Source organism: Xiphophorus couchianus, chromosome 2 (assembly GCF_001444195.1).
Source record: "Xiphophorus couchianus chromosome 2, X_couchianus-1.0, whole genome shotgun sequence".
Classification (NCBI taxonomy): Eukaryota; Metazoa; Chordata; class Actinopteri; order Cyprinodontiformes; family Poeciliidae; genus Xiphophorus; species Xiphophorus couchianus.
In genome coordinates this window covers 23,067,244-23,085,187 of record NC_040229.1, presented here as the reverse complement: position 1 = coordinate 23,085,187, position 17,944 = coordinate 23,067,244, and the positions used below count along the sequence as shown (strand labels likewise).

At 39.3% G+C, this 17,944-nt stretch overlaps 1 protein-coding gene across 2 annotated transcripts; it reads left to right on the top strand.

Moving 5' to 3' along the window:
* The first annotated feature begins 1,170 nt into the window (after positions 1 to 1,170).
* Positions 1,171 to 16,286, top strand: LOC114160296 (BTB/POZ domain-containing protein 10-like). 2 transcript variants are annotated; one of them, XM_028042846.1, is made up of 8 exons: positions 1,171 to 1,351; positions 7,527 to 7,795; positions 7,885 to 8,200; positions 8,485 to 8,587; positions 11,502 to 11,622; positions 13,436 to 13,633; positions 14,400 to 14,510; positions 15,213 to 16,286. In XM_028042846.1, exons 2-8 carry the CDS (start codon positions 7,591 to 7,593, stop codon positions 15,665 to 15,667), a joined length of 1,509 nt encoding a protein of 502 aa, XP_027898647.1. In that variant the 5' UTR covers positions 1,171 to 1,351; positions 7,527 to 7,590; the 3' UTR covers positions 15,668 to 16,286. The 2 variants fall into 2 exon arrangements, with proteins under 2 accessions (XP_027898647.1, XP_027898639.1); XM_028042838.1 differs by lacking the exon at positions 1,171 to 1,351 and adding an exon at positions 3,892 to 4,181.
* The last annotated feature ends 1,658 nt before the right edge of the window (positions 16,287 to 17,944 follow it).

Below are 17,944 nucleotides of genomic sequence, written 5' to 3'. Positions count from 1 at the left end.
GGTCAACATGCAAAACATGGACTTTAAAGTTCTCTTCATCTTCTTCTGTGTTGTACACCTTTCCATTTGCTGCCAAGGGCGTCCTCTCAGGTAATTGCGCCGGTTGGTTAAAATTTTGACCCACATGATTAAAAATAGTATTAAACTTTTTTGTGCAGTGACAGACTATTACTGGAATGTTAATGCTGCTCTTCTGATGATTCTGCAGTAAAAGGACAGTGAGCGAAGTGCAGCTCATGCACAACCTGAGACACCACCAGCAGGTGCAGGAGCGCCGCGAGTGGCTGCAAACTAGGATCCAGGACATCCACAATGCTGCGGGCCGGGCCAGCAGTGGAGACACGGAGGGCTGGAAGAGAAGATTACATCCTGAGGAGTTGACCGAGCTGACACCAGAGGAGATAAAGGAAGCTTTGGACTTTCTGGAGAACCTCCTCAAATCAAAGCAGTGATGATTTTTTTTTTTTTTTATCTATTTTTTTTTTTATCATTTGACAGTTAGCATTCACAAAACATTTCCTACATCTTAGATTTAAACAGTTATATTCTGCTTTTGAGTTTATTTCTTGTTTTATTAGTTTTTTTATCTGTTTTTTTATTGCTTATTTATTCAACTTTATTTATGACATTTTTATTTATGAGACAGTGCCTCTGTTAGGCAGATCTTCCGTTGTAGCTGCACTTTTAGTGAACGACTTGTTTTTTTAAAAAACATGAAGGAGTTAGTCTGAACTGGACCAATTATGTGTTTTTTTTCTTTGTTTTTTGTATATTTTGTGCAGACAAAGCCCTAATGTTGGGTTTATCAAGGTTAAATGTGTAGTCTGTTGTTTTTGTGCATGTTGCCTACTCATTAAATGTTTGATATGCCATCTGATTGGGCTAAAACATAGTTAGCCCTCTGTAGATAGCCTGATAAGCTGTACTTAAAAAAAATAAAAATTTTGTATTTTTATATACTATAACAATGCCATTGTAAAGCACAATGTTGTGTCTAAAAGATGAGTCTATAGTGATATGGGAGAGGTAAAATAAATTTTAAAAAAATCGTGCTTTGTTTGTTTGTCAATTTTATTTTATTAATTTATTAGTTGAATTAGAGGCAAAAAAAAAAAGAACAAGAGCCAAGCAACTGAAAAGGAGTGCCTTACCGAGACTAAACGAATTTCTCGCGATATCTTAAACGTGAATTTCACACCAAAACAAATCTACTAGCAAGTAGTAGTTGGTGTAGGCGACGATTTTCAGAGGAAAACCCTGGAATTTTTGTCTTCTCCGCATTTGAACTGATGGATTATTTAGCTGTTTAAGTAGCCAGTAGATACGTCAAACTGGAATGTAACTGCAGAAGGTAAATAAAGGATGTTTTTAAGTCTTCTTCATAGTAGCAGCTAGCTAACGTTAGCAGCCTAACGGTTGTGAATGGAAGCTTAGCGCTATTTTAAGCTAGCAAAATAACACAAAGATCCTCTTATCTGCTGTAAGGTTTGTGCAAAATTTGAGGCGAAGTATTTTTTCTTTTATTTTACTCTCATGATAAATTTACATTCAGCGAAAGAACGCCTACATTGTTTTCTATTGGACAAGTTTACGCATAAAAGGGATCCAGGCATGTTAGCGTTAAAGCGGATATACAGTTAAAAGGTGAAGGAAAAGTCAAAAAGGACAGATCAAAATGTATTAATATTTTTTTTCCTCAATGTGCTGCTTCATATTTAGAAGCAGCTATAAAAGCGAGTTACTTTCCCAGATAAAATGTCAGAGCTCATCGTTTTAACGAAAATAGATAAGACAAAAATATTTTAGACCATCCAAGTTCGAAAACACATTGTATCATCTATTGGCAAGGAAATATGAGATGATGGCAAAAAAAAAAAAAAAATTCAGATTTCAGTTCAGGTTGTAATTTTTGTTTTGGTAATATTCACTGTCTTTTTTTTAAGTTGATCACTTTAATGAAAAGCCTCTATTTCTGGCTTTTTCAGACTAAATCCTTTGACAGACTCTTCGTTTCTTGATGTTTTGCAAAAGTCATAGAAATGATTCTTTGTGACTTTTGAAAGGTTGTCTTTGAGCTTTTCCTGTTTCTAGCCCTTACGCTTGATCATATATAGCATGTTTTACCTAGTGCACTTGGAAAAGTTTGAAAAATATGCAAGTGGAGGACAACATAAGTTTGAAACCTGCCAATCTATACAAACACTGCTTAATATGGGCCAAAAAAAGTTGTTTGTGTAATACCAGAATTAATTGTTTAGATATTTTAGAGCATGTTTTTAATTAAAACAACAAACTATTTTGTGACTGTTAAAGTGTGTTACTGTGAGCATTTTATCGATCTGTCCAAGAGAAATTAGAGTAAGTAGTTTGTTTTTGTAATGGGCTGCTGTAGCAACCAACTGCTTAAATAATGTTTAACTTTAGAATTGCTTACCTATTTGGTTTGTTAGATATTAAAGGTTAAGGAAATTCATCCATCCATTGCCCATATTCACTTATCCATTTAGGCTATCTTCAGCAGTCATTTGACAAGATGACTGCATGGGGATAGACACTGGACAGGTCACCAATCCATTACAGAGCAACATGGAGACAACAGAACAAATAACCATGCACACACACACTCACTCATACCTAAGGGCAGCTAGGATTAATCCAGGGTTCTTCAAATCCAGACGTCTAGGGCCTCCAACTTTTAGGTATGTCTTTGCTTGAACTCCCTTTCAATTTCTCTTCAAATAATGAGGTCATTGGGAGAACTAGGTAATAATGGGGAAATTCAACCATTTGATTCATGCTTGGTGGACTTGGTGGAATCATCGAGGCCTGGATTTGAGAATCCTTGGATTAAACTATTAGTCATGTTATTGGATTGTGGGAGGAAGTCGGAATACCGGGAGAGAATCCACAAGTGCATATGGAGAGCATGCAATCTCTATACACGGAGGATCCATGCCGAGATTTGTGCTAACCTCCTATCTAGCATGCAGCTCTGTTTGAGAAATAATACATTATTTTCAAATTATGACGGGCAAGAACTGGACTAATAATAATACATGTGAATTTATTTGTCAGATATAGCTATGCTTTCTGTGACCCTGTTAAATGTGCTAACTTTAACAATAATGCTGCCTTTTTTTGTGGGAAATCTTGCAATTATGAAACCTTTTACAAAGTGACCAAATTACTGGCATTTTGTCCTTGTGTGTGCAATTATGCATGTGCACATGGATACATATTTACACAATCATGCATATAGGACAAATGTGTGCTTCCTTGTCATTTTATTTTTTGCCCTCTCTCATCCTTTCTTCTTTTCGTATCTTTTCTTTCCTCATTTGCTTTGAAAATTGAAGTTTTATCAAAATCTTCTATAAACTCAGAGTGAACCTTTCTATTGTGTATTTGTTAATGTACATAAAGGCGTAAATTCTCTGGAAAGTTTAGTCTAGGAAAGTGCAGTTTTATTGAACATGAACAGCTATAACATGAGTATAGCTATTATACTCAGTGCAATGTGGCTAATTCATTATTTTTGTTGTCAAGCAATAGTACCTCATGCCCTCTTAGCTCTCTAAGCACTGATTTAGCTAAAGTGGTTCTACATGTCAGTTTTTTATTGTATATTTGTGCAGCATTTTAGTCCTTTATCATGACACTTTTCTTATATATAGGAATTTATCGGCTACCTCTTTACGATTATTTAAATACTTTCACATACAACATAGCTCATAATTTATGCTGACCTTCCCCATACCTCGTTCGATTAATCAATATTTACACGCAGCTGCAATAAACCGCCCCAGGAAGACACAGAAGACTCCGAAGCGGCACTTTACAAAGAGTCCGTGAAGGCAGCATCGTTCTGATTCAGTCTAGCACGCGGCCATTCACAGTTTCGGGTCCCTACGGTGACTCTGATTGACCAGCCGGAGCGTCTCCTTCGCCTCGCAGACCTATTTCAAGCGTTTTCCGATCAAGCCGGTGTATTGTTACCAGCCAGTTAAAGTCCGACCTGTCCGCTCTAAACGATGCGGATGAAGTTGGAAAGTAATGAGCGAGGATGCTGAAACTGCTGGCAAGCCCGCTTTGTTCGGAGGAGCGCAAGGCTTTTGTGCCGCTGTCATCCCGCAGCTTGTTCCCTGCTGCTTTGTCTTTTCGTGGCCCGGTGAAAACGACCGGTACGTGCACGCTTTTTTCAAAGCACGGAGTTAAAAAAAAAAAAAAATTATTATTATTATTATTATTTAGCTCTGTCATTGCAGGATGTGTTGCCAGCTGTTAGCGGACGGCTCTTTGTTTGTGAATAACTACAGGAGCGACCGATGGAGAGCCAGCGACCCGAATCCCATCCTCCACGGGACTCTCTTGCTTTCTCTGTTGTACAGCAAGATAGATGATGGATGATTCCATAATGTGACAAAATTAGCTTTGGATCTCTTTGTGAAAATACATTATTTTTGTTGTCATTTGCAGTTGAGAAATTGATAAATTCACCCCCATTCTGCCACAGAGCAGCCTCTTTGCCTTTGCCGATTGCTGTGTCAGTGTCAGCAGCCCCTAAATAATTGATTGGACCCTCAACCCTCATGACTCTCACCCTTATGCTTTTAATAGACTGCCTGGGCGCTTTACATCTTTGTCTAAGATGTTCTGTCTTTAGATAAGTGTGTGAACTTGCTCTACCTCAATGCATTGCCTTTTAAAGCACCTGACCTAACCTTTTTGAAAAAGAAAACTAAGAGAACCAAAACTGTCACATCTTTTTTTTTAATTTTACCCAGCAGTAGAAAATTAGAAATAAGATATGTCTTTTTCATTCTGGCCGTTTGAAATCTTGGCTGCTGGAGACACACAATGCTGTGTGAAAGATGAGAAGATCTGCATGCCCTCTGTGGAAAACTGCCTCTTCGGTTCCTTTGTTTCCTCCGTCCTGCTGGTCCTAACTGCAAGATCCTCATGTTTGGTTTGCCTCAATTTAGGATAAAAATGCATTCATAATTTAGAAGTCATCATGTACATCATCACATTCTATCACTTCTCTGTGTCAGTGATAAAAATGACGCAAGAAAAGGTGCACTTTTCATTATTATTCTCCTTTCAGAGGCTTTACCTGTATGGATTATAGCACACGCTGAGGTGCCTACATGTTTTTGTGCTCAATCTTTCCATTTTCTTTTTCATGTTTACCCTTGTCTTCAAGGACAAGCCGAAAAAGAACGCACTATCTTGTTTTTTTTTTCTCTTGCCCAAGATTAAATGCTGCCATTGTGAGTAGAATTATGGCACCATGACGTTGGACATTTTTTTAAAAAAATGTCCTACAGTAGTATTTGTGGCTTATTTTGTCTAAAGCACTGAAAAGGAATGTGGTGAAGCGAATAAAACTCTGTGTCTTGGACTGCATAGCAGCGGCGCGTTGTCTCTACGACGAATTGTGGGGCTTTTATTTTGTGATCAGCTTGCTGATCTTGCTTCATCACAGTTTTTCCTGTTACTGTTGTCTGCGTCTGCTCACCCAGACAGTTAACCAATTAGCCCCTCGATCAATCTGGTATCCAGCGCTCAGATGGTCCTCGCAGCAGCAGCATCCCAGCCATCCAGCGCAATTAGAAATTCCATAATATCCGGGAAGCATTTTTCTGTTACTTAACTAGCCTTTCCGGCTCAGTTGAAACATTCAGGCGCTGCTTAATTAGTTGGAATAACATGAAAATATTTCTTTTATATAATAAATTATTAACAAACAAACAAACAAATTTTAACCTACTGATAACTTTAAAGCATTTATTTCTGGTAATTTTAGTGATTGTGGTTAATAAATAAACCCCCCAAATTTACTGCATCCATGTACTCTACAGTATATGAACTTGGTGATAATTTTTTTTCTCTCTCAGATTTTCCTTCTCTGTTGTACAGCAAGATAGATGATGTATGATTCCATAATGTGACAAATTTTGCTTTGGATTTCTTTGTGAAAACACATTATTTTTGTTGTTTGCAGTTGAGAAATTGATAAATTCACCCCCATTCTGCCACAGAGCAGCCAGTGTGTTCCTAACCACTCCACACTATGATTATCCTGCCACAATTTCTTCCTTCCACTAAACTTTGTATTAATATGCTTGCATATAGCACTCTATAAACAGCTAACGTCTTTTGACTACTGTTAAATCTACAATCTCAATATCGATTAGATCATCAGACATAACTTAACATTTCTGGGATTAAAAGCCCATGTTTTGGTCTCATGTTGTATTCAGATTTTTACCTAAATTTGAACTTTTCCTTTGCTATAAGCGCTAATGAAAAAGCGCTTATTGCCAATAAAGCTCAAATTTAACATAAATGAGTGCTTGAAAAATATCACTTTGTTTATTTTTGTGTTTCACTTTTGGAAGTGAATTACTAAAACTAATGTTTAAAGAATAGTCTCGTTTGTTGAGAAACACCTGACAATGGCTAAAGTTGAAGCAAACTTCTGTTTCTTATGCAGCTACTGAACATCTTGCATGTTGAGAAGTTCTATTTTTTACTGCGCATAATGCGTGATATTTTGGTAATTACAAAGGTCCGTTTATTTAATACAAAGCTATTCACAAGTAAAGTAGGAGAGTTCTGGTTCATTATGCCCCACACCTCACGCTGTGTCCATTTGTCGTCTCTCCGGTTTTCCAGTAGATAGTCATCATATTTCATTGCAGCTCTTCCCATGAGAGCCAGCGTCTCTTCATTACTGAGACCTGAATGTGTTTCTGCTGTAAAAGCCCTGTGCTGCTGATTAAATTGTCAGCTACACTGTTGCACAGATGCTGAACAGGATACACTAATTAGCACAAACGCAGGAAAGTAGTTTATTATAACAAGATGATTATATAAATGTTTTGCATCAGAGTACACCTCCTTGTACGGTTGCTGTTTAATAGCGACATGTTTGGTTTTACTATGAGACGACAGATTACAAACTAACATCTGGTAAATGTAACAAATATTGTATTAAAATGGTAATTGTATACAAATTGCATTTGTTGGACATGCTGTGTTAAATTGGAGCTGCACTGTTTAGTCATTCAATCAATTTTTAACTGTGCTCACATTGACATTTTTTGGTGATGGTATTTTGCAAATTGACATTTTCAGCCTCCATTATGTGAGGATTTTGTGTCCATTTTAGCTTGTTTCTCTTTCTCTAAATGATTTGTCTTTAGAATGATGGTTTTGCACAACAAAATATTTCAGAATAACTATAGAGAGGATACTGCATGTGCAGTGAGCCACCTTGAATAAAATAACTGAGAGTATTTGGACACAAATCATTGTAGAACAAGCTCCACTTGTGATTTGTGAAGCTGTGCGTATAGTGACCAATCATAGCGTAAAAACAACCTAGTGTTTAAGTCTGAGAGCTAGAAACAATTTTAAACTGACAGTTTCATCGCACTATTTACTAATATTGCAAGATTTTTTTTCAGTGTCATTCAGCTCTAACAGGGATCTTCTGTTTGTGTACTCTTTCTCCCCACAAGTGAGCAGTGTGGTTTGTCTGGGTCGGACTGCCGCCGCCGGTTGCAGTGCCATCAGGTCAGGACCATGAGTCTGTACGGGGCCGGTGCCAGCGGCGGGGGGATCAGCGGGGCTGCCGGTGGATCCCGGGAACGGGGATTGGGAGGAGCAGAACATTATAGGGAACAGCGACGACGCTCCAGTGATCGCTCACGGGACTCGTCGCACGAGAGAGGGGAGAGCCAGCTGACGCCATGCATCAGGAATATTACTTCTCCAACACGACAACATGGTAAAAAGGAAACAAAAACCCTGAAATACCCTAGAATACTTAATAATAAGTGGCTTTTCCATCATTATCGATCCGTTTTCCTCCCACAGATCGCGAACGCGGTGACGGAGGATCCTCCTCCAGATCATCCAGCCCACGTCCTCCCAGAGTTTCTCATTCTTATCCACATATAGGAGGAGCTCTGATTGGGGCTCACATACCACGGCCCCTAGGCCGCTCTGGGGTAGACCACCACGCCAAAATTTTAGGCCCAGGATCCTGCGACATGATCGTGTATGACCTTGGTGGCAAAGAGCATCGAAGTGGGCTGCGACCAGGGGAGAGAGTCACGCTCATTGTGGACAATACAAGATTTGTGGTGGATCCTGCTATCTTTATAGCTCAACCCAACACCATGCTGGGCAGGTGATGACCACAAGACGAATGCAATAATCTGTGTGATGAGTGAAGTCGGAAAAGGGTTGCTAAACATAGATGATGCTCAATTAAGAAATGCAATACAAGCACACTTTTATTTCTTTTGTTTGGTAATTGTCAATTTGAGCTCATCATATTTAAAAATCTTAGTATTTAGTTGTCTTTTCTGAGTATATGAATGAGAGAGATTTCATTCCGATTTTTTTTTTCCCTCATATTGGTGTTTTATGAACGAAGCTCGTACTCTATTTGAATCAGCTCTGTGCTTTCAGGATGTTTGGTTCCTGTCGGGACAACAATTTCACTCGGCCCAATGAGAAAGGGGAGTTTGAGGTGGCTGATGGCATCAGCTCCACTGTGTTCCGCGCCATCCTGGTGAGATTTTATACAGAATGTTCTGCTTTTTCTGCCTTACTTTCTGTTTTCCACTTTTCTCCTGCGTTTCCTCACTTTCCTTTCTTTCTTGTCCTCTACTGTGTTCCTTTCTTCCATCATGTTTTCTTTCCCATTAACCCGTCTCCTTCTCCCTCTGTCCAGTTGTCTTTATTTCCTGCCTTTGTCCCTTTTCTTGCTCCAGTTAACCTGAAGATATCCCAACTTTTATGTATTTTCTTATTCTCCCTGGGGGGGGAAATGAGTTCCAGCTCATTCTGCTGGATAGCCTCTGATGTTTTATTCACGTACATTATATCTCTCCGTACATCCGTTCATTCCTTCTACCCAGCATCACTTCTTTCTTTTATAATGGTCAGTATAAAAATATATTTTGTGTTAAAAGCCTCTTAGAGATGGACTTATGTAACTGTTGATAGATCAGATTATTTATTTTTCATAGTTTATTCACAGAAATGTCTAATTTTAGACTTGTAGGAAGATCTGGTTGGGAACTGGCTGCAAGACGATCTACTTTTCTTGGAAATAATATCTGAAAACATGCAGTCTGCAATAGCTGTTCACTTCTTTTGAAGTACCATGACTTTTTTTTTCTTTTGCCAAAAAGTATCAGATGAATTAAGTGAAGTGGTCATTTCTAATTCCAGAAAACAAATCTTAACATACAGAGATACCCAGAGCACATATTCAGTGCAAGTTTAATGCGAGTTTAAAAAAAATTATTTTCTTAAATCCTTTTTTCAGGGGAAAAAAAAGTCCATATCAGTCTGGTCCTATGTTGAAAATGAATTGTCCTGTAAACCTAATAACTGATTGTGCCACCTTTGGCAACAACCATCTAGTATTTACGATAAGTGGCAATATCTCTGTTACTTTTGCTGCCCAGAAATGAAAATGTATTATTTTGTTTGTAGCATTGTTTTAATTCAGCCATATTGGAGGGGTTTTGAGCACATTTGCCAAGGCATCACAGTTAGATGTGAGTAACTCCAAGACCTTAATTTTGTCCCTTTCAAACAAACAGAAGTGGACCAGAAGTCTTGGTGTGCATCAGACCTTCTCTTGCTAGCATTAATGTTGGGACTAACACTAGGGTTGGAGTTAGGATTAGGGATAACCACAGGGTTAGGGTTAGCTCTAACCGTAGCCATCAGTTTGTTACCTTAAGCACTCTTGGTGGAAGTAGTGCTAAGACCTGGGTCTGCTTTGCAGCTTTAGGACTGGATGACTTGCTGTAGCTGATGAAACCATGAATTCTGCTTTTTAGGATTAGAGCTAGCTTGTATGAATCTGATGGTTTCATCAGTAAGCAAGTAATCCATTCCTGAAGCAGCAAAGCATCCCCAGATCTTAACACTACTACCAGAATTTGTGACTGACTGTATGTTAGTTTTAGTCCAAATGTAATTAGATACATGCCTTCCACAAAGGCGTCATCCAATCTACCGAATATTTTCAAATGGTTAGTATTGTTTCTTCTTTCTGTCCCAAATATACTATTTTTGTCTGGTCTTCCTGGTGTCTTTTTCTTGCGGCTGCAGCAGCAAACAAAGCTAATTGGTTCATGTCCATCGTTATGAATGAACATAGAACACATCTGTCAAAAAAATGCATCACAAAGAGACAAAAAATAGAAAGCCACTTAAAAAGAAAAGTTTGTCCTCAATCATTTCTGGTTGCACATTTGATTTAAGATTCACTCATCTCTCTCACATTAGTATACCTCAGTACGACACAAACCATGTGTTTTACCAGAATTCAAATTCTGGTGAAGTTGAATTATTCAACCCTGCAACTGTATGACCCTGCGACGCGGTCGTACAGTCTGAGATGGAGCTGAGGACAAGTGCTGAAAATATACAGTTTTTGTCCAGCATGGGCAAATAGGAATGAGTATTTTTTAATAATTACATTTTTGGTATTGACTATATCTTACAAAGCTGTGACTTTGTCCCAACTTCAGAAATTATTTAAAGGCTGGTCATTTCAGCATATGACAACTTCAGACTTCAGATTGATTATTTCAACAACCCTACAGCCTGCTTCATGTTGCTAAACAGGTTCTCCTTCAACAAATGGAGAATGCTAACAGAGCTGTTAGTAATGGTAGACACATATGCACATGGATTGTGTCCTGCGGTGACATGGAGAAACAAAGACATTGATTTCCTTTCCTTTTTTTTCCCATGATGCCACACACAGATGCCGTGTTTGAGGTGTTGAACGTAGCAGAATCATACAAAGCCATGACCTTGTCCCAACTTCAGAAATTGTTTAAAGGCTGATCATCTCAGCATATGAGAGGCAGAAACGAAAAAATAATATTTATCTTCTGTAATTATTTTGGCATTTAGCGGACAGAAGTAAATTCAGTGATCCTCTAAAAAGGTTTTGTCCAATTTGTTGTCAGATGCTGAGGGGCAAGGTTTGTTTTTTGTATGATATATGTAAGTATTTGGCTTAGCTGTGAGTCTTTAGACTTTAAGGAAAATCATGAGGCACATTCAAGTGAGTGAGGCAGAGCAGGAAGTGGGTTGTGCCAGAGCTTTGTGTCCTGTTTGCCCGGAGCGTCCCCTCTGGTTTCCATCAGTAGAAACTCCTGGGAGATTCTCACTGGGAGCAGGAAGGGCATAGTGACATCAGCAGCTTTTGCTTTCATCATCCCCCCCCCCTTTTTTGCTCTCTTTAGCCCTCCTCTCTCTGTGACGTTGCTTTTTTTATCACTTGCTCTCCATCCCCCCCTCTTATCTCTCCCTCCGTCCTCTTCTCTCTCTGCGAGGCAGCATTAATAATGGCGTCTTGTTTTCCCTCCTCTGCTCGAGTGCACGCATGACCGTTCTCCTCACTGTGTGTCATTATTTCTCCGTGCGCATGCTTGCGCTGGTGAAAATGGCAGGATTACTACAAGTCGGGGATAATCCGCTGCCCTGACGGCGTTTCCATTCCTGAGCTCAGAGAGGCATGTGACTACCTCTGCATCTCCTTCAACTACAGCACCATCAAGTGCAGAGATCTCAGTGAGTACACCAACTCCTCATCCTGCTCAGATATTTCGTTGTGTGTGTAACGCTGCAGGGTAATGTAGTTTCTGTTTTTGTCCGTGCGCAGACTTCGGTGAGTCTCTTGATCCTTTTGTAGTTGTCGTATCCCTGGGTTAAAATAGAACTTGTTTGATTTTCTGTGTCTGACCCGGATATCATGAGATTAATCATGAATTTACTATGAGATTTATATTTCTATGTCTATATTTAGTGTCTGATGTTGTGAACGTGTGAAATTCCTTGCTTGTGTGTACAAAGTTGGGCAAAAAAAAGCTGATTGATCTTAAAGTATCAAAGATGAGCATGCAGAACAGAAAATGAAAAGTCAAAACAAATCTGTGTTTGCTTAATTGCTGTCTGCTTGCATGCACATTTGCTGCAGCTGCAGCATCCCACATGTACATGGAGATGTTGGTGGGATATTTTGGTTGAGAACGTGCTCGTCAGTGGCGCTTGTTTGTGTGCGAGTACGTGGGAGGAGCAGCTTCAGCGCTCTGCTGCTGTTTGCGCCTCTAAGTAGGCCATGATTAGCTGTGAGATTTACTGCTTATGTGGGCCAAAAAAAAAAAAAAAAGCAAAGCAATCCATCCCCAATAGAGAATATTTTTAAAATTAGTTTTGGTTGTGCAGTGTGATCATACTCTATGTTATTGACATCAGTTTCTGATCTGAATATTCACACTGAGACTTTCTCAGAAAACTTCTGCTTTTGTTTTTTAAAGATATTCAATGCTTACAAGGAAATGTAGAAGTAGAAAGAAAAAGGAAAAAAGACAGGATGTTCTGAATGTTAAAATGGACACAGTCACATTCAAGCAGATTTTATTTGGGTCAAAACTGCAATCCTTCCAGAAGGTTCCGGTGGTTGGCAGATCCTCTCTGAAGATTTTCTAACAGTGGATTTTTTTGTTTGTTTTTACAGTGAACCTTAAATCACAGCTGGTGCTTAGATTGAACTCGTGAAACATTAGGAAGCGCTTTATAAACAGTTAGAAAGGTTAGTTATATAATGTCTCTTCATTAACAGACAAGATGTAACTGTCTTTTAATGACAAACAGTAGTTTAAAGCAGCACTTTCTTTAAACTGCTGCTATTTTATGGTCAGTAAATTATTTTTTGTCAAATTGCTTCTGGTATATTTGTTTTTCCAACTACATAAATATACATATAAGTTGTCTTGTCCAGAAAGCCTTTTTTTGGGAACATGGATAATTTATAGTTTCAAGTCACTTAAACAGTCAAAATAAGGATGTGCAAGAACTTCAACAGAATGATATTTGATTGGCTTGCTGTTCTGTTTTTTTCTCAGAGCGATTGTCTGTAAATCTGTTTATATATCAATCATAAAAATAATATTATGATGTAACCAAATTTTCATCCTTATTGCTGATCATCATCTTATGTTTTTTTTAATGGCACTAAAAAACAAATGAATTTTTGAATGTTTTTTATTTCTCGAAAGTTGCATCAGTTACTTTTGCTTCAAAGTCCAAAGTGTTTAGTTTCTACCAATGCTTCTGCTAAAGTCTTCACAGAAGTCCTAAATGACTACAGGAAAACATCCAAGCAGTACTTTTAAATAAACAGGAATGCACACAAAACAGACCCAAATGAAACAAAAAAAAAAATCCTACTTTTCTAAATATAAACAAATATATTTAACAAAAAAGAAACCCTAAAAGATGCAGTCATATTACGTTCACACAGTTTGATGTAATGTGATCCTGTGGGTGTATTTTAGCTGCTCGTTAAAGGATAATCTAATAAACGTGGCTTTGCTCCGCCCAGGCGCCCTGATGCACGAGCTGTCCAACGACGGAGCGCGGCGTCAGTTCGAGTGTTACCTGGAGGAGATGGTGCTGCCGCTGATGGTCGCCAGCGCCCAGAGCGGGGAGAGGGAGTGCCACGTGGTGGTGCTGACCGACGACGACGTGGTGGACTGGGATGAGGAGTACCCACCTCAGATGGGAGAGGAGTACTCTCAGAGTAAGATATAGCCGCCATATTGTTACTGCCGGCTGTCAGAAGGATTTGTTAGAGGTCACACTCTAATTGCAGAAGACATGATGAGGAGGAGAAAACCAGGTTACTGTGACATGAGAGCTTTCTGCTGTCAAAAAAAAAACCTGTCAGATATGAATCGATACTAAACATAAAGATATTACAAAATGCTTTCTTGAAAATAAAATGGAATGTGTAAAAACACAATGGGTCTAAAGAACAAGTTCTAAAATTAAGTAGAGTGTCAGCAAACCGGTTCCTATCATATGATTGCCTTCCTTTTATGCTTCAGGGAACAGAGCAATCACCGTCGGACTGTGTTTGGTTTGAAGAAAAGATTGATGCAGATTTTATTTTTACTAAAGGAAATTTTAATATTTGGATGTATTGCCTGTAAATTTAGTCGGTGCTTGCATTAGCCTGTGTTCCAAGCTATGGGACTAAGGAATGTGGGGGGAAAAAAGATCAGAGTGCCACAGATAATTTGCCCTTAAGTACTAAAACTAAATCTGATGTTTGTATTTCAGCTCCAGCATTGAGCAGCACAGTTAAAGGCATGTCCTACCAGCAGAGATTGACCTGCTGCTGAGATTACTCCCCAACAAATAAAGAAATGCCATTGCTGTTTTTATGTTTAATCTATGCAGTCACAGACACATCAAGTGACACATTTTGAAGTTTTAGCTCTGTACTTTAAAGTGATGAGTGTTAAATCCTGCTGATTTAATAATGTCGTCCATTCTCTCTACAGTTATCTACAGCACCAAACTCTATCGTTTCTTCAAATACATCGAGAACAGAGACGTGGCCAAATCTGTGCTGAAGGACAGAGGACTGAAAAAAATCCGCCTGGGAATCGAAGGTAATTTACTTTTATGGGAAAACATTTTTCTGAAATCACTGTTTTGGTATAGTTAATGACTTTTAAACTAATAGTGTACTACTGGTGGAGATCACTGTGCACCATCTGTAGCTGAACATGTTCTTCAAAGTCTAGATTGTTTTATTAGTACTTAAACCTCGGATGACCAAACGGATCACTGCTATTTTTATCTTTCCTCCAGATGAATATCAATATAATAATAGCTAAAAGTTAGTTGGGATGTGCCATTAACAGTAATGCACATTGGTCAGTATTCCATACAAAATTCAATACATTTCTCAAGTCTTGCAAAAACGCTAGATCTATCAGACTATGTTTTGATCTAAACCATCAGCTGTGGCTGCTGGCTGTATTCAAACTCATTTCACCTGCTTGTATTTATGTTCTCGTTCTGTCGGTCGCCAACACGGCTAGTGACCATAGATGAGGGCAGAAACGTAGATGAACGTTAAGCCGACAGACCGGCACAACGCTCACATCACTTGCAGACAGCTCAACAAGCCGTCTCCACCAGCCCTTTTTTTCTGTCATTTGTGAACAAGACCCTGAGATACTTAAACTCCTCCACTTGGGGCAGGACCAAGTGGAGGAAAATCCAAGAAGTTCAACTGGTGTATAGAATTTTTTCAACATGTTGAACCTCTGCAGCAGTTGATTTAACTTTGCTTCATTCCTCACCAGGATACCCAACGTATAAGGAGAAGGTGAAGCGACGTCCCGGGGGTCGCCCCGAGGTCATCTACAACTACGTGCAGCGTCCCTTCATCCGCATGTCCTGGGAGAAAGAGGAAGGGAAGAGTCGCCACGTGGACTTCCAGTGCGTCAAGTCAAAGTCCACCACCAACCTGGCGGCGGCCGCAGCCGACATCCCTCAGGACCAGCTGGTGGTCATGCACCCTCCTGGCCCGCAGGTGGACGAGCTGGACACGCTGCCCCCTCTGGCCAACGAGCCTCACCAGCCGGCGATGGGACAGGCGCTGGAGAACCACCCAGGAGCCCAGCTGTACGAGGGCCCGCACCAGCAGGAACACCAGAGCCAGCCCCGCACCAACCAGCAGCCACACAGCAGCAGCGGTCACTGTCAGCCGACGTACCACTATGACCCGGACCCCGACAATCCGTCCCCCTCAGCGTGACGCCGCCCGCTCCCACACAGCCACGTTCACTACAAGTGCTTTCGTCACACAGCTGCAGCCAGCGCTGAAGGTTCGACTGGAACCAGGTTATCCTGACTGCCGGGTGCACAGTGCAAGTTTTCAAAAATAAAAGCACCTCTTAATGTGAACACAGACTCCCATTCCTCTTCTTTCTGCTGAGAGGCAAACCACCACTTTGCCTTCTGCTGCGACACATCACCCAAATCAAGCCGAACTCTGGAGCTCATCAGCAGACGCCCTCTCTAGGTCTCTGCTGTTTATCCGACCAAAGGAGCGGCGGCGTGTTAACGCGAAGAGACTATAGAGGATCGTTTTACGTTTTATCGGCGCGGGACCTCTGAGTGGTCGTCACTGCACCTGATTGGTTCATTTGTTTTCAGTGCCTCATCATAGTTTATTTAATATTAGATGTGAAGATTCCTTTTCTCCTAAATAGTTAAAGGCATTTATAAATCCTGTTTTACAGTGACGAGGTTCCACTCCTGTTTACGGTTTGTTATTTTGAAACTCTGCACAGATTTATTGTCACTGCTGTGGGCACACAAGATGTCAGAAAAGATGTTGTACATTTTCTAAATAAACTGGATTCACAAACTTCCGGAAATGTTGATTTAAATTGTTTTTGACCTCAGAGTGCAAACAGAAGACTCTAGAAGGTAATTACAATTTTTTTAAGGACTAAAAGCAATAGGAACGGAAAGTTTATAGATTAAAGTGCAAGAGTAGGTTTCAGAACATGAGTAGCTATTATAAATTTTAAGATAAACTTTAAAGAGGTCAGCATGTCTTTTGACTCATCAGCAAGACATGCTCACTACACTATCTGGAAATTGATTCAGTTTCTTTTAGAGATCTGCAAAAAGAGGATGGACATTTATTCCCAATCTTTGTTCCTGAGGCTATTCTCTAAAACTGTTTACAACTCCAAAAGATGTGAAACAAGTAACCCAAGTTAGTCCAGATGTCAAAAAAGAAACATATAGAAAAAAATTGGCTTTTAAAACATAAACAAATTAGAATCGAACTTAATTTAAACAATGAGTTTGGAAATACAAACATTTCTCCATTTTCTTCCTTTTATCTATAACTTTTCAAACAATGTCTGTAGCTTAATTTGTGAAAAATCTTTGTCCAAGCAGTTTCAAATTACATTTTGCCTGAAGAAAAGGATCAAAACCTAATTTTTACCTCAACTTGAGAGGACTTTCTAAAACATCTCCACCAAAAGGTGCAAAGAGGCAGGTCGATTTTAAAAAGAAGCTAAGCAAACAATGTTTTAGTCCAGTTACTGGATTAACCCTCTGATGCTTGACATATTGACACACACACACATAAATAATACACATGGACAATTAAGTATAGGTGGTAATGTTAACTAGCTTGGTTAGATAACTAGTATTAGCTAACTTCAAAGAAGGCCAATATGTTGATTCGTGGCAATAATGCTGTCACAGCACCGATGATCAACACACACACATTTGTGAGGTAAAAATAAAGATAATATTTATGTGTAAAAGTTCTTGCTGTGTAAGATATTATTATTCAGGAGTAACACTTTGGACTCTGTGTATGGTTCACATAAAATGTGTTCCTGACAGACAGTTGGTAAGAAACAAAGATTCCCATTAAATTCCATAGGAAATGAATGCGGGTCATTTTGGACTCACTTATGGAAGAAAAGTAGTTAAAACATATTAAAAACATGCCATTTCTTAAAATGTGTAAAAGGTAAATTAAAATTTTTAATTGCATGATATCAATAACATGTTTGTTGAGGAACACCTGGAATATGAAGTGATGAAAACTTTTAATTACAAAGATATTGCAAAGAGATGAACTCACCGGGTCCAAAAGGACCCACTTGTGCATCAGAGGGTTAATAAAGTGTGATGTCAGGATAAGCAGCCAACATTAGTCCACTTTAAAACAGCAGCTCATCCTGATGTTCAAACCCCCAAAATCTGACCTGAAATTTTAAAACCGATGGTCTTCATTCTCGTCTTGCCGTTGAATATAAATGCTGAAACAATTTCAAGTCGGAGTTTGATTTGGCAGAAGATAAAAAGGAATGCAGAAAACTGGGAACAACCTGCTGAGGAAATGTAAATGTGCCAATTAAATATGCATAAACAGCTCCCACTGAAACCTTAATTATTTAATGCACGAGTTCAAAGTGCTCACTCAGGCTTTAAATAACTTTCTGGGGCATAAAACGAGGCACGGAACAAGCCTGCTGGATACTTCATTATTTTGCTT

Excerpts from the sequence above, each read along its gene's own strand:
- LOC114160296 (XM_028042838.1), top strand. The coding sequence starts at position 4,054 with ATGAGCGAGGATGCTGAAACTGCTGGCAAGCCCGCTTTGTTCGGAGGA. Across the intron at positions 4,182-7,526 it reads TGGCCCGGTGAAAACGACCG|TGAGCAGTGTGGTTTGTCTG; the intron begins GTACGTGCACGC and ends TCTCCCCACAAG. Across the intron at positions 11,623-13,435 it reads CATCAAGTGCAGAGATCTCA|GCGCCCTGATGCACGAGCTG; the intron begins GTGAGTACACCA and ends TGCTCCGCCCAG.